The sequence below is a fragment of the Balaenoptera borealis genome, assembly GCF_965194805.1.
Source record: "Balaenoptera borealis genome assembly, chromosome: 12".
Taxonomy (NCBI): Eukaryota; Metazoa; Chordata; class Mammalia; order Artiodactyla; family Balaenopteridae; genus Balaenoptera; species Balaenoptera borealis.
Genome location: NC_138869.1, coordinates 49,848,935 through 49,873,827, shown reverse-complemented (window position 1 = coordinate 49,873,827; position 24,893 = coordinate 49,848,935). Strand labels below are relative to the sequence as shown.

General features: G+C 39.5%; 1 protein-coding gene across 8 annotated transcripts in view; it reads left to right on the top strand.

The window, feature by feature from the left end:
• The window catches only part of ULK4 (unc-51 like kinase 4), a 538,746-nt gene that overhangs the window by 2,585 nt on the left and 511,268 nt on the right, over positions 1-24,893 (top strand). For 7 of the 8 annotated variants that reach the window (XM_082348367.1, XM_082348366.1, XM_082348364.1 and 4 more), the window contains exons 2-9: positions 7,285-7,478; positions 12,120-12,219; positions 14,259-14,398; positions 16,710-16,872; positions 18,766-18,867; positions 19,395-19,478; positions 21,138-21,213; positions 23,208-23,300. In XM_082348367.1, the coding sequence (XP_082204493.1) occupies positions 7,341-7,478; positions 12,120-12,219; positions 14,259-14,398; positions 16,710-16,872; positions 18,766-18,867; positions 19,395-19,478; positions 21,138-21,213; positions 23,208-23,300 (896 nt within the window). In that variant the 5' untranslated portion in view covers positions 7,285-7,340. Of the gene's footprint in view, positions 1-7,284; positions 7,479-12,119; positions 12,220-14,044; positions 14,152-14,258; positions 14,399-16,709; positions 16,873-18,765; positions 18,868-19,394; positions 19,479-21,137; positions 21,214-23,207; positions 23,301-24,893 lie in introns of those variants that run through there. The other variant, XM_082348365.1, reaches the window with a different exon arrangement.

The window sequence follows — 24,893 nt, the reverse complement described above, 5'->3', positions numbered from 1 at the left end:
CTGGGTGTAGTGTCTCAAGTCGGAGGGAAAGTGCACAGATGGGAAACCTATTAAGGTCACAAGTAACAAGGAAAGGTAGGAGGGAGAACTCTCAGGCACTTTTAATCTAAAATCCATATGTTATCAAGATGATAGACATTGGCGATCCTCTGAAGTCTTAGGCCATCATCAAAGGTTTGGCTACTGTATGGTTAGGCCATTCAAAATGGCTGTTCTCTGCTCTCTGTACACGCCCTGCTTGACCAGTCCCTGCTTCACTCACATGACTATCCAATCATCGTAATTATAGAGGTTAATTAGCCCCTGGTAACTGATGAGCCCATCTGATGTCAATTCCCCCCCATAAATGGTAGCCGCCTCCTCCCTTGAGTAGTGAAGAGTGCTGCCGTGTCCTGTCCTGCCTGCTGTCTGCCATACACGGTGGGCTGTCACTCCAGGACCTTGCTTCAGGCATGTAAGATCCTCTGTCCAATAAGCCATTTATGTCTCTGTCACTGAGTCTGGGCTCTTCGAGGCTTGGCAGCTACAAGGCTTGCAGGCCTGAAGGGTGCAGCCTAACAGTGACAAACTTCCAGCAGGTCTGATCTGGATATCTTGGGAAAGCTGTTTCATCAGATATTGTCTGCTTCAATTCCGGGAAATCTTTACTTTCAGGTCGCCAGAGGCTGTGCAGGTCCAGTCAGAGTGCGGTGCTTCCTTTAGATGTGTTGTGAATCCAAGAGTTGTATTCCTTGGAGTTTGGTGGCACAAGGGTTGGTTAGTAGTACTTGATAGGGGCCTTTCCAGTGATGCTGAAGACCGTTCTTCTGGAAGTGTCTTTTCCAGTAAATGAAATCTCCAGGTTGCAAGGTGTGATGCTTAAGGTCTTTGTCTCCTGAGGGTGCATGGTAAAAAGACCGCCCTACCGGGCTTCCTTGGTGGCACAGTGGTTAAGAATCCGCTGCCAACACAGGGGACACGGGTTCCAGCCCTGGTCTGGGAAGATCCCACATGCCACAGAGCAACTAAGCCCGTGCGCCACAACTACTGAAGCCCGTGTGCCTAGAGCCCATGCTCTGCAACAAGAGAAACCACCGCAACGAGAAGCTGGCGCACTGCAACGAAGAGTAGCCCCCGCTCACTGCAGCTAGAGAAAGCCTGCGCACAGCAACGAAGACCCAGCACGGCCAAAAATAAATAAAATAAATAAATTAAAAAAGACCGCCCTACCAAAACATGGTTATTTTTAATAGAGGCACTTAGACCTTTCAATATTGGAGTATCTCTCCTTTTATTAAATGTGGATCGTAAGAAGCAAGAGCCAAGTGCTTTGGGTGTCCTCTGATGATCTCAAAGGTTGAGAGTTTCTGAATTCCAGAAGGGGTGGATCTGAGATTTAGAAGGACCAACAGCAATGCTTTTGGCTAAGGTGTTTGGATGGTCTCTACACGTTTTGCCAACTGAGTCTTCATAATGCCGTTAGTCCGTTCAACTAAACCAGAGGATTGAAGATGGTAAGTAAAGTGTAAGTGTTGTAAAACCAGCTGAACGGCGCACGCTTGTTGAAGCACCTGGCCTGTGAAATGGGTTACTTGATTACTATGAAGTTTGAGAGGAGTTTCCCAAGTAGCGATACTCTTTTCCAAAAGGACTTTAGCCACGTTAAGAGGCAGTAGGCTGTCTGCAAGGGAAGTCCAGTGAAAACGTACAGACCGTGACTAAAGCACACTTTATTCACTAGATGAAGTTATATGAAATCCATTTGCCAGACCTCAAATGGTCCATCATACAGATGAAAACGTCCCGGGGCAGTATGCACAGGCCTACCTGGGTTGTATTTTGACAAGTGAGGTAGGCACCTTTTGTGGCCTTCTTAATGTTTCCCCAGCAATATTGATTCATGAAGGCTATCATTTTGTCAGTAGACTGATGCTTTAATGCATGTACAGTGGTGAGGAGTGGGGATCTTAGTCTCCCATAGGACTGTTGTTAGTCCAAACCAGAGCTTTCTCTTCTATCAAACCAACAGTTGCTGAATTTCTAATCTTTTTTTTAAGTCAGCAGGCAGCTTTCTTTTATTTATTTTTATTTATTTATTTATTTTTGGCTGCATTGGGTCTTCGTTGCTGCGTGCGGTCTTTAGTTGCGGCGAGTGGGGGCTACTCTTCGTTGCGGTGCACGGGCTTCTCACTGCGGTGGCTTCTCTTGTTGTGGAGCATGGGCTCTAGGCGCGCGGGCTTCAGTAATTGTGACACATGGGCTCAGTAGTTGTGGCGCTCAGGCTCTAGAGTGCAGGCTCAGTAGTTGTGGCACACGGGCTTAGTTGCTCTGTGGCATGTGGAATCTTCCTGGACCAGGGCTCGAACCCATGTCCCCTGCATTGGTAGGTGAATTCTTAACCACTGCGCCACCAGGGAACCCCCTGAATTTCTAATCTTGTTTTTCCTTTTCTGAGGCCAACTGTTGAGCCTTTCTAGCCAGTTTTTCTAAATTATCATTTGGAGAAATATCTCTTTGGACCATAACAGAGGTTTGGGTGCCGTTGGTCCCTTTAAGGGCAGCATTCCTTGCAGAAATAGCAGCAAGGTGATTTCCTTTTGCTTCCAGAGAGTCAAGCTTAGAATGCCCTAGAATCTTAATAATAGCTAAAGCGGCAGGTAAAAGTATTGCATTCAATAATTCCTGAACATAGGGGCCACTTAAAACTTTATTTCCACTGGAAGTAAAGAAGCCACATTGCTTCCCCACCATTCCAAAATCATGAGCTACTCTAAAAGCATATCTACTGTCAGTGTAAGTATTGACACTTTTGTCCTTGGCTAAACTACAAGCCCCTGTAAGGGTGTGTAATTCAGTATGTTGGGCTGAAGTAGCCATAGGTAAAGATGCTGCCTCAACAACATCAAAAGGAGTTGCAATAGCATACCCAGCAAAGTATTTGCCATTGTCACCTTTAGAATAACCATCAGCGAACCATGAGAAGTCACGTTTACCCCGTGGAATTTCCTATAGAACCATGAGGTGGTTCGTGGGGAGAGGTACTTCGCTGGTGAAGGAGGGGAGAAGAGTAGCCAGGTTAAGTTATTACAACAATAAAAGAGTTATGTGAGGGGCAGTTAACAAAAGGATTTCATAGGCGGTGAGGAGGCCAGCTGATAAACGTTGAGTGTAATGAGAATTTAGGAGAGCTTCTATTGCATGAGGTACAGATGGTTAAAGGGGATCCCACATGATTTTTCCAGTGGCCTTAACCAAAGGGCAGTGGCTGTAATGGCTCTAAGGCAAAGGGGGTATCCCTGTGCCACAGGGTCCAGTTGCTGTTCATAATACCCTTTGGGCTGATGGTGGTCTCCATGGTTTTGGGTGACTACCCCAAGGGCATGCTCTTCCTTTTCATATACAAAAAAGAAAAAGGGAATATGATAATGGAGATGCCCAAGGGCAGGTAGGTTCATCAAACTCTCTTGTAAGGCCTTGAAGGCTGTGTCTTGTGGTCCTTCTCAAAAAATTGGGTTGAGGTTGTTATTGTTCAGTAAAACATGTAGAGATATGGCTGTAAGAGAAATTTGGAATCCAATTTCTGCAGTAACCAACTAGCCTGAGAAAACCTCACAGCTGGTGCTTAGTTTTGGTTTTGGGAAACGTAGGCTGCCATGAAGTCTATCTGGATCTAGGTGTAGCCCTTTTTCTGATACTAGATGCCCTAAATATCAAACCTGGGTTTGGGCAAATTGCAGTTTTTCTTTGGTGACCTTATGTCCCTTTAAGGCCAGAAGCTTTAGGAAGTGGCTGCTATCTTCCTGTGTTTCTGTTTATTAATTAAAAAAAAATTTTTTATTGAAATATAGTTGATTTACAATGTTGTGTTAATTTCAGATGTACAGCAGAGTAATTCAGTTATACATGTTTATTAATTTTTTTACAGTTCTTTTTAATGAGTGGGTTTCAGGGAGGAGAGGAATGTAAAAGGGACTTAGTAAAACTGTTTCTTAAAATAGATAGATATTATCTGTGCCTTTTTTGGGTTTGATTGACTTAAATTCAAAACTCTCCCACATTTTTTTTACTTAGAATTTAGAAATTTCTCTGTTAATAGTTTGATTTCTTATTTGATCTAGATACCAGGTTTATAATCCAAATGACTAAATGTAATTACTAGCCTATAAGTTATTTTTATTTTAATTTAATTTAATTTATTTATTTTGGCTGCATTGGGTCTTCGTTGCTGTGTGCGGGCTTCTCATTGCGGTGGCTTCTCTTGTTGCGGAGCACGGGCTCTAGGCACATGGGCTTCAGTAGTTGCAGCACGTGGGCTCAGTCGTTGCGGCACACGGGCCTTAGAGTGCGTGGGCTTCAGTAGTTGCGGTGCGCGGGCTCTAAGGCGCACGGGCTTTAGTAGTTGTGGCACGCGGGCTCAGTAGTTGTGGCTCGCGGGCTCTAGAGTGCAGGCTCAGTAGTTGTGACACATGGGCTTAGTTGCTCCGCAGCATGTGGGATCCTCCTGGACCAGGGCTCGAACCCATGTCCCCTGCATTGGCAGGCAGATTCTTAACTACTGCGCCACCAGGGAAGTCCATGAGCCTATAAGTTTTTATAGTAGAATTTTTCCCATTTTGCAGTAAGTTTTAATTTCATTGGAAGTTGGAATCATAGAGTTACTCCTAGATTCTTAGATTAATTGTTTCCTATACCAAGATAGGGGTCAATAAACTATTGACTACTGGCCAAATCTTGCTCCTCTGTCTGTTGCTGTATGGCTTATAACCAAAGATGAATAAGTTCTGGAGATATAATGTACATCATCGTGATCATAGTCAGCAAAAATGTACTATGTACTTCGAAGTTGGTAAGAGACTACATCTTTTTTTAAAATTAATTATTTAATTAATTAATTTTTGGCTGTGTTGGGTCTTCGTTGCTGTGTACAGGCTTTCTCTAGTTACGACGAGCGGGGGCTACTCTTTGTCCCGGTGCACTGGCTTCTCATTGCTGTGGCTTCTCTTGTTGCGGGGCACGGGCTCTAGGCGTGCTGGCTTCAGTAGTTGTGGCTCGTGGGCTCTAGAGCGCGGGCTCAGTAGTTGTGGTGCAGGGGCTTAGTTGCTCCGCGGAATGTGGGTTCTTCCCGGACCAGGGCTCGAACGTGTGTCCGCTGCATTGGCAGGCGGGTTCTTAACCACTGCGCCACCAGGGAAGCCCGAGAGTAGATCTTAAATGTTCTTGCCAGAAAAAAGAAATAATTATGTGATGAGATATGGGTTACCATCATAGCATTACTTGACACTATTACAATATATAAATGTATCAACACGTTGTACCCTTTAAACTTACACATTGTTATATGTCAGTTATACCTCAGTAAAAATATTGAGATAAAATTCACATACTATAAAATTCACCCCTTTAAAATTGTACAATTCAGTGAATTTTAGTGTATTTACAAAGTTATACAACCATCCACATTATCTAATTGTAGAACATTTTCATCTGCCCACAAAGAAACCCCATACCCATTAATTTATTGCTCTTTTACGTTCTGTTTCATAGGGATTTTGCTATGCTCTGACTTCCTGGGTATCATACAGAAACATAAGCTGTTTTTAAAGAGGATATCTTACTGCTTGGATAATTTCTGGGAAGTTTTATGTAGTCTAGCATGTATAATCCTCTCAAAGAGATGCCAGTTTAAAAGATGTTTTTGGTTGAGTAAATAACTTTATGTTGTTGGAAATATGTTTAATATATCAAATCCATTATTTTATTTCAGTTTTAATTAAAAATCTAGACTAGTAAAAGACTACCTCAAATTATTATTGACTCAGGAATGTTAGGGGATTTTTCTTGGCCAAGAAAATGAACTCATTATCCTTGATAATGATGTGGATGGTTTAAAAAAAAATTCTTGATTTAAAACAGGAGTTGGCAAACTTTTTCTGTAAAGGGCCAGATAGTAAATATTTTAGAGGGTGTGCAGGCCATAGGGTCTCTGTTACAGCTACTCAACACTGCCATTGTAGCCTGAAAACATCCTTAGACAATATATAAATGATTGAGCATGGCTATGTTCCAATTAAGTTTTATTTACAAAATAGGCATCAGGCTGGATTTGGCCCAGGAACCAGTAGTTTGCTCACCACTGACTTCGAATAATATTTGGATTGACTCCAATCCCTATGGATTAGATAGATGTACTATCATTCCATATTTGTTTATAGAGTGTATTCACATACATTGTCTGATTTCTCATAATTTGGGTTTAGGTGAGGCATATTACCCCATTCATTATACAGATATTGACACAAAGTGCTTTCCAGTGTAACAGAGAAAGTAAGAGAGGTATCGAGATACACTGGCTGAAATCTTATTCATTCCCTGATTTTGTTGCATGTGTTGGAAATAACTGTCATTTTCATTATTTTTATTAAGGTCTTGTTACTAGGGAGTTGAATATTAGTTTGTGGATTGTTTCTTTTATTTTTTCCCCTTTTTTCATTCTATGAAAACAAAGACTTGTATTCAACATTTGTAGGTGAATATTTTGAATTTATAGAATTATTAGATTTATCTACATATTAAATAGCTTAGGCTAATTAATCATGCAACTAACTTGCATTTTTAAAAAATAAATTTATTTATTTTTTATGTTATTTGGTCTTCATTGCTGTGTGCGGGCTTTCTCTAGTTGCAGTGAGTGAGGGCTACTCTTCATTGCGCGGGCTTCTCATTGTGGTGGCTTCTTTTGTTGCACAGCATGGGCTCTAGGTGCGCGGGCTTCAGTAGTTGTGGCTCACGGGCTCAGTAGTTGTGGCTCCCAGGCTCTAGGGCGCAGGTTCAGTAGTTGTGGTGCACGGGCTTATTTGCTTTGTGGCATGTGGGATCTTCCCGGACCGGGGCTTGAACCCGTGTTCCCTGCATTGGCAGGTGGATTCTTAACCATTGCGCCACCTGGGAAGTCCCAAGCTTGCATTTTTTTTTTTAAATTTTTATTTATTTATTTATTTATGGCTGTGTTGGGTCCCCGTTTCTGTGCAAGGGCTTTCTCTAGTTGTGGCAAGTGGGGGCCACCCTTCATCGCGGTGTGCGGGGCTCTCACTCTCGCGGCCTCTCTTGTTGCGGAGCACAGGCTCCAGATGCGCAGGCTCAGTAATTGTGGCTCACGGGCCCAGTTGCTCCGCGGCACGTGGGATCTTCCCAGACCAGGGCTCGAACCCGTGTCCCCTACATTGGCAGGCAGATTTCTCAACCACTGCACCACCAGGGAAGCCCCCAAGCTTGCATTTTTAAGTGTCATTTTTGTTTACTTTTTAGGAACTAGAGATGCTATTAGGCTGCCATTTTATCAAACTTGAGAAGTCAGCCCAGAGATGGAAAACTTCATTCTGTATGAAGAGATTGGCAGAGGAAGCAAGACGGTTGTCTACAAAGGGCGACGGAAGGGAACAATCAATTTTGTAGCTATTCTCTGTACTGATAAGTGCAAGAGACCTGAAATAACCAATTGGGTAAGTCAAGTATGTTTCCCTCCCTTTGGGAAAAGACAGAGTTATGATCAGATAGAATAAGTAGTATGTAAACAGAAGCCATTGAACTCACTATAGCAAATGGCACATTTTCAATCTGGAATGGGCAGCCTTCTCTCTGTAGTGCCACCAGTCCTGAATAATGACTAATAAACATACCCAAGTAATTAGCAACTTAGGTTTTTGTTCTTTGTTTTTGTAAGAGTCAGGGAAAATATAGTCTATATTAGATCACTTACATTTAAATTTAGTATATGATTATGAAGCTTTCCAAAGGAAGGACACTGGGTGAGAGTGACTTGGGTTTGCAATAGCTGTACCAACTTTATAGCCCAGGCTCCTTGGACCAAACCTAGCTTTTTTTTTTTCCAACTTTTTTTTATTGCGGTAAAATACACATAACATAAAATTTATTATCTTAACCATTTTTAAGTGTACAGTTTGATATTAAGCACATGCATATTGCTGTGCTGCCGTCACCATTTTATATGAGGTACCTTTCAGAAACAAAGTACAAAGGTGATTGCCGGAGGCCAGGGAAACGGGAAATGGGGAATTATTGTTTAAGGTGTATAAAGTTTCAGTGTTGCAAGACGGAAAGAGTTCTGGACAGTTCAACAATCGAACTCTTGGTATTTGCCCAAAAGAGTTGAAAACTTATGTCCACACAAAAACCTGCACACACATGTTTATAGTAGCTTTATTCATAATTGAAACAATCAAGATGCCCTTCAATAAGTGAATGAATAAACAAACTGCTACATATATGCAATGAAATACTGTTCATTAATAAAAAGAAATGGGCTCTCAAGCCACAAGGAGACACAGGAACCTTGAATGCACGTTGTCAGGTAAGAGAAGCTGATCTGAAAAGGCTACATACTGTATGATTCCAACCATATGACATTCTGGAAAAGGCAAAAGTATGGAGACAGTAAAAAGATCAGAGTTTGGGGGGCGGGGGGAGTGGGAAGGATGAATAGGTGGAGTACAGAGGATTTTAGGGCAGTGACACTCTTCTGTATGATACATGTCATTACATATTTGTCCAAACCCATGAAATATACACTCTGTTTTCCACAGAGGCGATACCATTTAATATTCCCACCAGCAATGTGCAAGGGATCCCGTTTCTCTACATCCTTGCAGACACTTGTTATTTTCTGTGTGTTTTTTTTTTTTTTTTTTGCTTTGGTTTGGTTTGGTGTTTGTTTGTTAAAACAGCCATCCTCATGTGCATGAGGAGGTGTTGGCTTTTGAAAGGCGTGTGAACAGTAAAGGGAAGACAGGTATATGGGGCAAGGTGCACAGTAGTTGGTAGATTCGGAGCTGGGAACATGAGGAATGTCTCTTCTGATTAGGATTTCTCTGAGGTGAGAATATAAGTCTATTAGGGTTTCTCTGAGGTGAGAATATAAGTCTATTAGGATTTCTCTGAGGTGAGAATCTAAGTCTTCAGTTAGGAGATGGGGGAAGGGGAAGGCAGTGTTCTAGAAAAGAGGAAAGAAAAGGTGTGAATTAGTCACCTGGAGAACAGACCAGCTGGGGCCACTTGAGATTGGGACTCATCAGTGGAAGGTAGCTCAGTTAGCGTGGTTTGTGTCTGTTTAAGTGCCTTGGGTGTTTGCAGAGTGTGTGGAGGGTTGAATTGAACTGGAATAGCAGTACTAGAGCGAGTGAGCTGTGAAGTGAGTGAGTGGTGGTCATGGACTAAGATGTGTGGAAGAGATTTTGGAGAGAATGCAGTTATCAGTAAAAAGAAAAAATCTAGCAATGCTGTCCATTAGGAATATAATGGGGGTTACAAATATTTTTATTTATTTTTTATTTTTGGCTGCATTGGGTCTTCGTTACTGTGTGAGGGCTTTCTCTAGGCAGTGAGCGGGGGCTACTCTTCATTGTGGTGCGCGGACTTCTCATTGTGGTGGCTTTTCTTGTTGCAGAGCACGGGCTCTAGGTGCACGGGCTTCAGTAGTTGTGGCACACAGGCTCAGTAGTTGTGTCTCGCGGGTTCTAGAGCACAGGCTCAGTTGTTGTGGCCCATGGCCTTAGTTGCTCTGCAGCATGTGGGATCTTCCCGGACCAGGGATCGAACCCGTGACTCCTGCATTGGCAGGTGGATTCTTAACCACTGCGCCACCAGTGAGGTCCTGGGGGTTACAAATCTAATTTTAAAGTTCATAGTATCTACGTTGAAAAAGGAAAAATAAATGGAATTCATTTTATTAATATATATTACTTAATCCAGTATATACAAAGTATTATTATTTCAGCGTGCAACCAGTATAAAATTATCGAGATATTTTTCTAATTTTGATGTTAAGTGTTGAGCATCTGGTGTGTGTTTTACACTTGGGGCTCATCCCAGCTCAGACCAGCTGCTCCTCAAAAGAGCACAGTAGCCCTCTGTGGTGAGTATTGGCCACGGTATCTCCTGCATTGGCCAGCGCAGGCTGCAGATGGGTGGTTGCGGTGAGGATGGAGGGTGAGATTGGCAGCCCAGAGTCTGGAAGAGTGGGTACTTGGCATGCATTGAGTGTACGGGAGGGTCTGGAGGGGTGTGCTGTGGCCTGAATTCTGTCGGGATTTCTGTACCTCTTTTATTTTTTCACTAGGACCTTCCCTTTTCTGTGCCAGAATCAGCGGAGATCCCTTTAAACTTGCTCACTGAGGGTTCTCCCCATTTTCTCTTGGCCTTATATTAGGGATCTATCACAAGGTGCTCTTCAAATTCTTTCTTGGTTACTCTGATGCTTGGTTTTCTACTCATCTGTCTTCTAAGTCATGTAGATTCATTTTCCTTTATTTTTGTTACAATATGAGCCCACCTAATTGTTCCTAGAGTGTGCCAAATTCCATTTCTTCTTTTTTTTTTAAAATATTTATTTATTTATTTGACTGCGCCGGGTCTTAGTTGCGGCACATGGGATCTTTTTTTTTTTTTTTTTTTTAGCTGAGGCATGCAAGATCTAGTTTCCTGACCAGGGATCGAACCCAGGCCTCCTGCATTGGGAACATGGAGTCTTAACTGCTGGACCACCCGGGAAGTCCCCAAATTCCATTTCTAAAACAGGGAGCTCTGTATTTCTACTAATTATGGGCCCATTAGCCTGTGTTGAGTGACAGTAGAATTTGTAATTTTTTTTTTTTTTTTTTTTAAATCAGAAAGCAAGGGTGCAAAGCACTTTGGTAAGTTAGTTATCAGGAATTCTGAGTCTTCACGGTTCACACACATTTTTGTGGTTTTAGTTCCTATATTTAATGGAATTTTTAAAGGGAGAAAGCAAAAATCCCAGAAGCAACTTAGCGTTTTTATATGGACAGCCTTTTGCATCTTTATTGTTGAGTTTTGAATTCACTCTTGTTTTTGGTGCATAAGTATTCTTATAATCTAATGGAAATGTACATTTTAAGATCAATATGTTCATTGTAATCATTCCTCTTTTAATAATCTAGGTGAATTGATATTAGAATTCACTAAGAATATGCTTAAAAAGAAAATAGAAGGCTTTGAGAGTTCTTTTAAATATTATAAAAGTAATACACTGTCATCATAGAAAATTTGAGAATACAGAAAACTGAATAGAAGGAAAAAGCAGCATTGTTGTATCACCCGAAGGCAATCACTGTTCTTTTTGGTTTGTTTCTTCTAGTCTTTTTTTCTATGGGCTTTTAAAAAATTTTCTAATCATAGTATTACACAATTTTATTTCTTGCTTTTTTCACTTAACATTATAACATTGTCACTTTTCCATGTTATAAAATTCAACAAATAATGTTGGCCTAATAATAATTATTAATATACAACTTATTTAACTATTATTGTATTATTGAGCCTTTAGGTTATTCTTACTTAAAGGTTTTTTTGGTTTCCTTTAAAATTATTTCTTTTTTCCTGATTATGAAAGTACTGGGTACTTAATATAGGAGATAGAAAATTAGAAGTAGAAAGAATTTAAAAACACGAGTAATTCTACTCATAACAGCAGCTATTTTGATGTATACCTTCTGGTCATTTTTCCTATGAATATTCTTTTGCAATGTTAATTTACACAAATACACAAAACTTTTGTACAAGGTTTTGTTTGTTTTTAAAGACTGTACATTGAATTAGCATTTTTCCATGTCACCAGCCTTCATAACCATCATTCTTTTTTTATAAATCTTTTTTTTTTTAAGTTATACAATTATTTATTTATTTATTTATTTTTGGCTGTGTTGGGTCTTCGTTTCTGTGCGAGGGCTTTCTCTAGTTGCGGCAAATGGGGGCTACTCTTCATCGCGGTGCGCGGGCCTCTCACTATCGCGGCCTCTCTTGTTGCGGAGCACGGGCTCCAGACGCGCAGGCTTAGTAATTGTGGCTCACGGGCCTAGTTGCTCCGTGGCATGTGGGATCTTCCCAGACCAGGGCTCAAACCCGTGTCCCCTGCATTGGCAGGCAGATTCTCAACCACTACGCCACCAGGGAAGCCCCCCATCATTCTTAATGTCTGTATAGAATTCCACTGAATAAATTCCAGTGTTTTCTTATTTATTTCCCAGTTGTGTATTTAGGTGTTTCTTAATAGATGAAAAGGTTTAAGAACTTTTTTATTTTAGTGTGAATGCTGTGTGTTTTTATAGGTTCGTCTCACCCATGAAATTAAACACAAGAATATTGTAACTTTTCATGAATGGTATGAAACCAGTAATCATCTCTGGCTAGTCGTGGAACTCTGCACAGGTAAGATCATGTAAGAAGTGCTACGATTGTAGCCACAATATATAGTTTTGAAAAAACATATGATGTAGTTTTTTTTTTTTATAAATTTATTTTATTTATTTTTGGCTGTGTTGGGTCTTTGTTGCTGTGCACGGGCTTTCTCTAGTTGTGGCGAGCAGGGGCTACTCTTCGTTGCAGTGAGTGGGCTTCTCGTGGCGGTGGCTTCTCTTGTTGCAGAGCACAGGCTCTAGATGCACGAGCTTCAGTAGTTGCGGCACGTGGGTTCAGTAGTTGTGACTCACGGGCTCTAGAGCGCAGGCTCAGTAGTTGTGGTGCACGGGCTTAGTTGCTCTGCGGCATGTGGGATCATCCCGGACCAAGGCTTGAACCCGTGTCCCCTGTTTTGGCAGGTGGATTCTTAACCACTGTGCCACCAGGGAAGCCCTGAAGTAGTTTTTGCTATTTTCCATTTTTCTTCTATTACAAATATAAGCAGTGTTGACTACTGAGTACGTTAACTTGAACACCTATTGCTTGATAGATATTAGGGACTGGAAAAGGGCAAAGGTGTTTGGTAAGAGGAAGACATGTAAAATTCAATTTGGGGTTAACTTTACTTTGGTATAAAATAATGCTAAATCACCTACATAACACTTAGAAACATTTTTTAGTGATTATTGATCAAAAAAGCTTTCCCGTTCAGTAAAAACAAAGTATTTTAGGTCAACTAGCTATAAGCTAATTAGTTTATAAAGTGCTTATCTTTTTATTTTTATGCAAAGGATACTTGCTCTTAAAAACTTAAGCAATATGGAAAAATACAAAGATGAATCAACAGATACCACCACTTAGCAATAATTAGAGATAACATGTTATAGCTCCTGCTTGATATAACTTTCTAGGACTATATACAGGAAGAAAGGTGACTAAATACATAGATACTGTATTATCTGGGCTTTTAGTTTCAGTATCTTTAGGAAAAAATGTAACAAGTACCATGGTTAGTGTACTTCTATTTATACACTGAGTAATAATAAATAATCATTAAATATTAAGATGAAATGTAATTATTTATAGCTTTATGAATCTTACGTACTGGCACTTAGAATTTAAAACAATCATTAAAGAGGTTATTTGGAATAATAACTTATTTGCATTTTATTTTTCTGAATGAATAGGAGGAGTCTGTGGTTTAATTCCTTTCATGAGATGTACACACTTTTGAGGTGATCTGGGCACTCAACCCGTTTTACTTTTTGCTTCAGCTGTTATTTGTGACCCCTGGCCATTGTAATAGCCTAACTCTAATTTATGCCTGTGTTTGGAATGATTCCTCACCCACCAAACAAAATGAACAAACCCCAAAATACCTCCTACCTTCATTGCACTAATTCTGATTGAACTTTCAGATGCCAGCTAAAACTTCACTTTCTCTGAACTTGACTCCTGTTATAATCTTGACCCTAAAAAAAAAAAGGTTTGTTTCTGGCACTTAGATGGTAGGAGATGTGAGTGGGACCCTGGTAGGATATAGAAATGGAATTTGCAGTGTGTCTGCCATTGGCCTTTTATTTCATCAGTGGTGTACGTCAGAGTTTGTGATTTTCTAACTGTTAAGGAAGAGCACCTTTTTTTGCCATGCAGCTCTTGTAGAATGTGACCTAACTTTGCACCGGAGTAAACGTAACTGTATTTTGCACAATGTGATTAAAGTGCACAGCTTAGGTTAGTGTTTAACACTAATTTTTGTAGCTGTTTCTTTCCTGAGGGATCTGGAGTGAGAAATCACAGCACCAGAGTGATTCTCCCTTCATCCCACTGGCCTATTTATTGACTCTTCTTACAGTCTGAGCAGTCGTTCTCCCTGAGCTGGCTCTGGAGCGTGGAGGTTTCCGTTACGGTGCTTGGACCACTGTTTGTTAACATGTATGTTTCCCCTGCCAGACTGTCCAGGTATACTGATTTGATCATGTTTTAATGCTCATGTCCCAGCATGGAACCTCCCAGAGGCACTGTGTAATATTGGTGGGTTAAAGTGGGTGATTTTAATCAACTTGCAGGTGGTTCCTTAGAAATGGTTATTGCTCAAGACGAAAACCTCCCAGAAGATGTTGTAAGAGAATTTGGGATTGACCTGATTACTGGATTACATCATCTTCATCAACTTGGCATTCTCTTTTGTGACATTTCTCCTGGGAAGGTAATTCATGAAAGTTTTGATTTCCTGTTTGTGTTTCAATTTATAGGGCTTCCTCAAAGATGTTTTTATTTTTAGGTACAATTTTGATATAGAACATCTTGAAATTTTAAGTTAACATTTTTTTTAAACAAAAGGAAGTACATAGTACTATACTTTAGGTTCCTATTTAGCTACCTATTGAAGTAGCTTTTAGAAAGTGAAGTCTCCCCTCCTTTCAGGGTTCTTTGAGTAATTATTATTGCTCTTGAGGTATATGGTGAATGATGAGCTCAACAGATCTGTAAAATAAGACTCTTTGCTCTTAAATTATAGTACACAGTTATGAGCCATTATTTTAGTTTGATAATGACATTCTTGGCTATGTATGTATGATTCCTGATATTATGGATCAAATATTTTTCTTTTCTGGTAAAACTAATTATCCATAACCAAACGTGCTTCAGTGTAGTAGAGTCACAGAACCTGCTTAGAGTCTGAGTCACGTTAACACTGATATTTAGAAGCTGTGTGCCCTGGACAAGTTACCTTTTCTCTCTGTACCTTAGTTTTCTTGCCTGTGATATGGAAGTAGATATTTCAGGGAGATTGTGAGGATTATGTATTATATTTAGGTTAAACTTTTAGGACATTTTCTTAGGGATTGTATGTGTTACTGGTCTTAGCTCCTAGTTCTTTTCCTTTGTTAATGTGAACACAATGAAAAGAAAAGTTGAATATTTCCGTGTTAAACATTTTTCTAGGCCATCTATATAAGAACCTAATTAAACCTACAAAAAGCTCCGTAAAAATTCTGTATAACAAATAGAAGTTCTAGTTTGAAATATTCATATACTTGTGTCAAGACTATAACCACTTAACTGCATTACAGCCCTGAAAGCAGCTATAGACTATATGTAAATGCATGGGTGTGCCTTTGTTTCAATAAAACTTTATTGACACTGGAATGTCAGTTTCATGTACTTTTCACATGTCAAGAAATATTAGCTTATTTTCATTTTTCTCCAACCGTTCAGAAACATAAAAACCACTCTTAGCTCATGCTTGTACAAGCTTAGAGACTATAACGTGCCAACCTCTGTGTGGGAGCTCTTTAATGAGGTCTAGTATCATCTCTTTAAAAATCTAGGAGCTTCAGGCTGATAAGGTAACTTTTATTCTAGAACTGGGGTTGGCAGAGTTCCGGCAGGTGACTGTTTCTGTAAATGGAGTTTTACTGGAACCACCCACATCCTTTCATTTATGTATTGTCAGTGGCTGCAGACTTGAATAGTCAGGACAGAAGCCTTACGGCTTGCAAAGTCTTAAATATTTACTAACTTAAAATTTTTATCTGCCCCCTGCCGGTGGTTCTCAAAGTGTGTTCCCTGGACCAGCAGTGTTAGCGTTACCTGAAACTTGTTAGAAATGCAGGTTCTTAGGCCCCACCCCAGACCTGTTGAATCAGGAGCTCTCGGGGTAGGGACTAGTAGTTTTTCTTAACAAGGCCTCCAGGCGCTCAAAAAAAAAGTTTAAAAGTCACTGTTGCAGACTAACTGACATCCTCAGTATTTGTGACTAGAAGTTGAGGGTAAACTTTAAATTGCTTTTAAGGACCAGAAAGCCCCCTGATCCATTGCCAGGGAGGAAAAGATAAAGGTATGATTTCAACAATCAACAGATGACTTCTAATCGCAAATTATATTAGCAGACTTGCGCACTTAACACATGCCAGTCACTGTCGCCCTTTGCATCATGTGTCACCTCAGTCCTTACAATAGTCCGAAGAGTTAAGTATCATTTTTTCCATTGTATAGGTGAAGAGACAGAGTTACAAAGGTTAATAAGTAAAGTCTGCAAGTCAGACTGCCAGTAAGTGGTGGACCTAGGGCTCAAATCTAGATCTCTAACTTCAGCACCCTAGTCTTAACCCTAAATCATACGTCCTCATTTGAATGAACAACCCCCTAGGACAGGTGGGCTTCCAAATCCTCTTTCAACTGTCACTGAGAATAGGTGAGTATAGATTGTTTCATATACTTTCCTCTTTATCTTTCCCAAAAGACTGAGGTTTCTCTCTGTGGTTAAATGATGTGTTTTTCATCTACATCTGAGAAGGGACAATTTAATATTTGATTCTATTACTCGTCAAATGTTGGATTTATGTTTCTTTGGCTTCTTTTTTTAAAAAATTGTAAGCATTTAATTTTCTGAGTTGTGATGAAGCAAGAAAACCAATACTCAGAGTTCTGTAGTGAGATTATAAGAGGTACGGATGGAAATGCAAATTGAATAGAATTTGTTTCTAAACACATTTGTTTTTTAACCTTTATAGATACTCTTGGAAGGGCCTGGCACACTGAAGTTTAGTAATTTTTGCTTGGCCAAAGTGGAAGGTGAAAATTTGGAAGAATTCTTTGCATTGGTGGCAGCAGAAGAAGGAGGAGGTGACAGTGGGGAAAATGTACTGAAGAAAAACATGAAAAGTAGAGTCAAAGGTACGTGGAGAGCTTCCAGGTCAGAACTCCAGTTGTGGGCCGCCCAAGTCACGTGTTTAGGAGATAATGTCCACCTTTTATGTTGCCAGTCAAAAAATGTATTAAAAATGATCAGGAGAAGTCTGGATTTATGGATGGTTTTGTCCAGGGCGTACATTTTCCGTGTGGCTCTAATGCCGTGTAAGACGCAGGGAACCTCTGACAAAGCCTTATCCTTAGCTTTATCACTGACCACTCATTAGAACATAAGGAGGGGGGTTTTGTCTCCCTTCCTGCTGTATCCTCAGCACTTAGAACAGTGTCTGGCATACACTGGTGGCTCAGTAGATACTCAACATTGTTGAGCAGCTGATATTCTGCAAGTCAGGAAGAGTTTTAAGGGTGCGTCCTTGGGAGGTGGTTTTGTCAGTGAGATGGGGCCTGGGCTGTTAGACTGCTGTGCTTGAGGGGAGAGTGTGAAGTCATATTTCTTATGCCAGAACTTTTGATAGAAGTGATAAAGATCTTTTTTCCTTAAGTTCCTGGTGTATGTACTTGAGACTTTGGACCACTGAAACTCTGGTACACTCACCAGGAAGCTAAGGGCACTGAGAGAGAGAGTGGCATCCTTGGGCTTGGTAGTCATATGGCCGTGGATGAGAGGAATGAGGGAAAGGGACGGGGAGCAGCAGGTTAACAGAGGTCCCATAAATACGAGCAAAGAACTTGAACTTGCAGGGCCAGTCTTGAAGTAAGATTTCACGCCCAGGAAGAAGGCTTTCTAAATCCCCAAGTATCATTCCATGGGATGACTGGCGTCCTATGAAAATGAGTACCATGGACTATGCTTTTATGTAGAAAACAAGGAGAGCAATATGTTTCAGGAATGTGTGTTTGAAATTTTCCTCTTTCGTAAGGGGAAGAGGGCTGTGTTGTGGAGAAACGTCAAGAGTTTCTAGCAGTGACACTCGATTGCTTCTGTGCTTAATCTAAGAACAGTCCCCATGATGGGCGCACATTAACCTCTTTTCCAAGGGATTGGTGATTTCTCACCTCATGGTAAGAACATTCTCATTGGAAGATGGGAGACTGTGGGTTTTGGCAAGTGCTCTGTTACTGCCCAGCTCTGTGACTTAGAGGATGTTAGAGTACCTTCCAGGCTTCAGCTGCTCTCATAAGTAAGCAAGGGAGCTTTCTATCTCTAGAATTTGGTATTTCTATGTAATACTAAACTCTATCAAGTGTACATGATACACACTAGTGCTGTTCACCAAATAGGTCCTGTTCTGTTCCTCTTCTGTTTACACGGTAGGATTGCATCTTCCCTGCCAAAGCTCACCAAGTGTGCGCAGAAGTGATGCAAGTCTCTCTGGGAATTTTAAGAGCCAGTGTTTAATTTGCTACGTTCTTTGCCCCTGCCTTAGTGATTGAGGAAGCATGGTTGAAATGAAGCCTGGGTCTTGGATGGACTGACTGTGAGGGTCGGGGCCCCTTGGCTGACCTGTGAGGGACGTGTAGTTTCAGTTATAAAGAAACCTGTGTGGTTAAGTCAGTGGGAATTTGGGGTGCTTACTGCTGCATAACTTAACCTATCCTATTCAAAATACTACAATCAAAGGTTCTTTTCTTTCAACTATTTGAATTGTTAATTTAAAAAAAGAATGCACCTCAATGTGCCACACCTCTTTCTCAGGTGAATATTCAAAATCTTTATATTTTTATATATTCTCACATATTCTTGGGAAGTGGGACATTAATATTAGGAAACATTAAAAAAATGTGAAATATGCATGAAATTATATTTATGTGCATGTTCTCCCATCTTTTTTCACCTCACCTGGTCTCTCCTAGGTAGATTTGTGTTGGGAACAGGACAAATGCCTAACAAAGCTGTCGTTTCTCCCTTGTTCTTAGGATCTCTTATCTATACAGCTCCAGAGATTGTGAGGGGTACTGACTTCTCCATTACCAGTGACCTCTGGTCCTTGGGCTGCCTGCTCTATGAAATGTTTTCAGGTGATTACTTTCTGTTTCAGTTTAAAATCAGAGCTGGACACACACACACAAAGGTTACATCTGGAGTTTTCAAAGAGTTTACCTATAAGATGTGAAAAAGCTAGTTTTCCTAAAATTTTCTATGTACTGATTTTGGCTGACTTGCTTGGTGTCTAGGCATATGCAGATTTGTAGGATCTTTTGACATGGAAGTATTTTTCATGATAATCATTTGGAATGTTGAAATATGCCTAACTAATCTGTCTGATTATTAGTAGAAAATCTTGTAAAGGTACCTGTGACTGTGAATTATCAGATGTATCCAGTGGCCCATGTATCCAGTGGCCCATGTTACAGTGGGCAGTAACTATAAAAATATATAGACAGTGTGCCTGGTATGTACTAGGCATTCAATAATTAGTTATTGCTATATACATATTTTTTCCTGTAAATTATGCAATCCTGAACTATCTGTAGTTGAGATTTATTAAGAATTATTGGTAACAGCAAACTCTTGTTTAATTTTGCAAGTTTTCATATGATTTCAGGAAAACCTCCGTTCTTCTCAGAAAGTTTCTCAGAATTAGTTGAAAAGATTTTTTATGAAGATCCTTTGCCACCTATTCCAAAAGGTAGGATGTTTTTATTATAAATGCAGTTAATTTACTTCTTACGTGGACTAAAGTTGCACTTTTATCCCCAAAGTGTGTTTTTATTGATTCATAACCCCTCAAATTTATATTTTCTAAATAGTCACAAATTGATATTTTTAGAAATTCTAGCATTCCTTTTGCCATTTTTAAAAAGATACTGAAATGGAAAACAAAGTACTACTAAGACTTTCCCTCATTTAAAAATACAAATTATCTTGTGCTCCTGTATCAAAAGAAGTCTGGTTCAAAGATTTAAGAAACTCAAACTTTTATGTCTTTTTTTGGTGTGTTCATGTGTATGTACCATTTACTTAATATGTAGTCATGTCCCATGTAGTTATTTCTATTTAGCGCTTGAATAGGAACAAATCAGGTGTTTCTCAGTCCTTATCTTGATGAATCAGAATGCTACCCAGATAAGCTTTTAAAGTCTTTTAAGCTCGATATGGTTGTATTTTTAAAGTGTTGGCAATTTAATCATACAAATTGTGATTAATGTAAGTCTACCATTAACAATTTTAAGAAAAGAAAAAGAAGGTACAAACATAATAAAACACTTTGCTACACACCTCAAAAGATGTGAATCTTAAGTCACAAAGATGAAAACAGGACTTTAGGAAAAATAAGGTTGTGAGTTTTTAAAGAAAAAAAATCCTCAGTAATTAATGGAAAGAATAGAAATACCGAATATTTTCAATATTTTAAGAATCATCCTAGGTGAAAAAAAACAAAACTCTCGATATTTTGAAAATGGTCTGTATTTCTTAAAACAAAAGGCATTTCTTTTTTATTAACTTTATTTTAGTTTTCGTAGAAATCAGTCATTCCTATCTCCTATAATGATGACTTCTGATTTTTTTGTTGTTGTTGTTTTAAGTACTCATAGTACTGAGTATTGTTTTCTCCTATAAGTTAAAGATTTTTATGTAGGGAAGAGAAATCTGAGAATGAAGATATCAAAGGTCTGGTCAAGATACCACTTGGCCTAAGCGTAATTATTTCACAGGGACCTTGATCAGGCTGTGGCCACAGTGCCTGACAGCACCATCTGTTCTGATGGCTTTGGCCATTATCTTCATGGCCACTTCTTTTAGTGATAGACTGATAATTTGACCATGGTATGTATCTTTCTAATATAAAAAGACAAAACACTTGGAGATTAACGGAATTGGAGATTGTCATAATATTGTGATGGTTATTTTCCTGTTAAAAATCTTTAAAATAAGGAGAGATTGCAAGTACTCTCATCATAGTATATTATAAAGCAAAGCTGGTCAAGTTAAGAGAAAATGGTCAGAAAATGAGGCATAATTAATAGTTGAAGACCAAGGGTATGAGTTTTTCAAGCTGGTGGTCCTTACTGGGGTTGTTCAGTAAAGAGAAAGTTTAGAGCTTAGTCAGAACTTAGTTTCTGAGATTCATGTTTTTTGTGGTCCAGGGAAAAGTTTTTAATTTTTGTGTCCTGCCCCGCCTAGCCCTCTCCTGGCATTAAATGAAGGCTGTAATTGTTACTATGTATGCAGTGTTCTCTTAAAAATAATTTATGTGCTTAAAATACTATTATTATAATGTTGATGCAGGGTGTGTTTTCAGCTACTTATCACTTTTTTTCTTTTTTGGGTATTACTTTGTGTATAGATTCTTCTCATCCTAAAGCTTCTTCAGATTTTATTAATTTGCTTGATGGTTTACTTCAAAAAGATCCTCAGAAGAGGTATGTATGGGTAGTACTTTAACATGAATGGAGACTGGAATCCTTTTTTCCTTTAGTGTACTTCTAACACTGTACTGGTCTTAATATAGAAAGAGCTGTTCAAATTATCTTTTTTGAAAAAAAAGAAATCTGAGTTTACATTGAGTGGCTGCTCTCAGTTTACAGGTGTTTTTAATCATGAGGAATTTTAACTCTTTTAATGTAGCAAATAGTTGCCTCATAGGTCGACAGATTTTCTTGTAACTCCCAAATCCAGGAGGTACATTCCCCGCACACCCCCCCACCCCCCCCACCCCCGCCCCCGCCGTTGTGGATTTCAGGCTAAAACTGTCTTAGCCTACTCAACTAGGGATGATACTGTCAAGATACTTAATGTAATAACGACTGAGCAGTATTTCAATGCGATGTGATTTATGATAATCCTGTCCTACTGGGAATATCAAGTGACAGGATAATAGGCACAGTGTGAATTTTCTGTGTTGCAGGGATGGCAGGAAGTTAGAAATCCTTATGGTGTGGAGTGGGGGAGGGCAGGAGGGAGTGGGGAGTGAACGGGGGTGGGGGGGGTCTCCCTGGCCTGGGAGACAAGAGAAGCTAGGTTCTGGTTCTGCCACTAGGTATCTAGGGGTTTTAGGCAAGCATTTAGGGTCTCTGCTTCAGGGTATAAAATGAAGAATAAATTTAGTGTAGCATGTAATGTATCTTCATTAAATATAACTGAAAAACTGCAGAAGAAAATGTTGATTCTCGTATAAGTTGTAAGACACTCCTATGCTTACAATACAATGCTTTTAGGATCAATGTTATTTTAGTGGATACCTTCCCAGACATATTTGGATAAGATATAAATATACTTAATTTAACTTACTTTATTTAGGACACATTTCCACATATTTATATCCCATATTAAATACTTTTTTTGCATACCTGAGACCACCCCATAATCTAGTCTTTTTCTCTCTCTGTATTTGCTTGGTTATTTTAAATGGCTGCTGAATGTACATGTAATAACCTGTAATAACAACATTGAGAGTTTTCTTGATTTAGAATATCATATACACTGACTGCTACAGTAAATATCCTGCTATTTTTTTGTTGTTGTTGTTCACTTAGGCAGTTATCACCTTTGGATAATTTTCTTAAGGTGGGGTTGCTGGTCAGAAGCTAAGAACATTAAAAAGTTTGACACATTTGCTGCATCCTGGGAACACGAGTGGGTTTATACCTCCAGCATTAGAAATTTCCTTCCCCCCCATTGTTACCTACAGTGGGTTTTGTTGATCTTATAAATTTTTGCTAATCTAATGGATGAAAAAAATTCCATTTTATTGGTAATTTTAATTGTTAGTGAATTTTAGGAGCCCTTTGTATAAAAGGAATATTATATGTGGTTGCAAATTCTCTCTTTAACATTTGTGTTTTAATTTTGATCAAGGTAGTTTTTATTTCAGTATGGAAATTTTGAACGATTAAATGAATCAGGTACAAATTACTTTTTTGTTTTAAAATTTTAGTCGAGCTTAATCATTCTGAGTTTGAGTATACCTCAGGTATAATCTATTTTATTTATTTATTTATTTTTTGGCCGCCTGTGCGGCATGCGGGATCTTAGTTCCCCAATCAGGGATCAAACCCGTGCCCCCTGCAGTGGAAGCGTGGAGTCCTAACCCCTGGACTGCCAGGGAAGTCCCCTCAGGTATAATCTACTAGTAGTAAAATTTGATGCTTTGATAGTGAGTCTGGGTTTTAAATATGGCCTGAAGTCATTTTAAAGTGGGTGAACTAGTTAGATAATGTTTTGACTTCTAAAGAGAAGCGTGACTCTGGATAGTCATGAGGTTGATAATCTTGTTTATTTCTGAATGAAGTTCTAAAAGTGAAGTTCCAAAAAGAGTGTGTGAAACAAATCTGATATATGTAACTGGGGCATGTCCTGGGAATTCTCCATGGTAAATCATGTTAAAATAGATTTTTAACATTTATGTTTTATAAAGATTAACGTGGGCAGGACTACTGCAGCATTCATTTTGGAAGGATGCTTTCACTAGAAAAGATCAGGACTCAAGCACCGAGGATTCCAGCGTCAGGTAGTATAAGCTTATTTTTGTGTGTGGGGCATGGTTATTAAACACTTGTACCCTTGCTATTCTGTTTTTGCAGCATCAATGACATGCATTTCTATGCCTTCATAATAGGAGAAAATCAAGCATGTGTTTAAGGGTTGCTTAAAGAGTTTAGTCATGACATTTTGTGTTCTTGATTTTGCTCATTTTCTGGTCAGTTGTTTATCCAGGTAGGGATTTAGTATGGTCGTCATTAGTTGTGTTCAGCTGGCTTCCCACCTTGTCAGCACATGGTAGGATCTCATTTCCCCTTTCAAGTTAGGTGCAGTCATGTGACTTGCTTTGGCTAATACAATGTGAGCAGAAGTGACCTGTGTTATTTCTGGATAGAAACTCAAAGAGCCACTGTGTGATGTGCCACATTTCTTTCTCTTGATGAGGTAATTGGGAAGAAAATGTCCAGGTGGAGTTGCTGTCAGGCTGGGTCTTTAGTGACCATGATGAGCATAGCTTTCCTGCCAGCCTTCAGTGGCTATGTGCACGAGTGAGACACAAAGCTAGGAGATTCTGAGCTCTAGGATTTGTGCATTATGTGTTACCACAGCACAACCTAGTTCATCCTGACTAATCCACTTCACTTTTATTATAAAATCTTTTTAGCCCAGGACAGTTATAAAAGTGATGGTATTTTCAAAAAATTAATTAACTAATTTATTTTTGGCTGTGTCGGGTCTTAGTTGTGGCATGTGGGATCTTTCATTGCGGTGCGCAGGCTTCTCTCTAGTTGTGGTGCACGGGCTCAGCAGTTGTGGTGCCTGGGCTTAGTTGCCCCATGGCATGTGGGATCTTAGTTCCCTGATCAGGGATTGAACCTGTGTCCCCTGCGTTGGAAGGTGGGTTCTTAACCACTGGACCACCAGGGAAGTCCCAAAGTGATGGTATTTTGAAAAGAACAAGGTGAGAAGTAGATGAATAGAGGCAAAGTCCAGATAATTGACTCCCCCTCTCCTCCATTCATTCGTTGGTAAGTGGTTGTCTGATTCTTAATTTTAATCTTGTAAATTCAGTGTATTGGATAGAGAAGTCTGAATTCTATTTAAGGTCTCTCCCAAACTTCGGTTTCTGTGATCCATTGTGCTTCAACTGTGTTTTCACATTGTATTAGACTCTCTGAAAAGTACAGAAAGCTGGGCTTAGGACCTGGTCCATCAGTGTCAGCAAATCCCAGGACACCTTTCACCTTAGTTTGTCATCTTCCTTTTAATCTGTATGCATTTTATTTCTTTTTCTTGCCTTACTTCCCTTGCTGGGACTTTTTCGGTAAGGTAATGAATGAGGAGTGATGAAAATGAACACATTGCCTGGTTTCTGATTTTAGAATGAAAGCATTCAGCCTTTACTTGTTAAATATGATGAGCTGGAGGTTTTGGTAGCTTCCCCTTTTCAGTTTGAATGAATGTTGAATGTTGTCATTCTTTCTGTATCAGTTGATATGATCATGTGGTTTTTCTTCTTTAGACTCTCATTATGGACTCTTACATAAATTGGTTTTCATATATTGAGGCAGCCTTGCCTTCCCACAATAAACCCCACTTAGTCATGGTGTATTACAGTTTT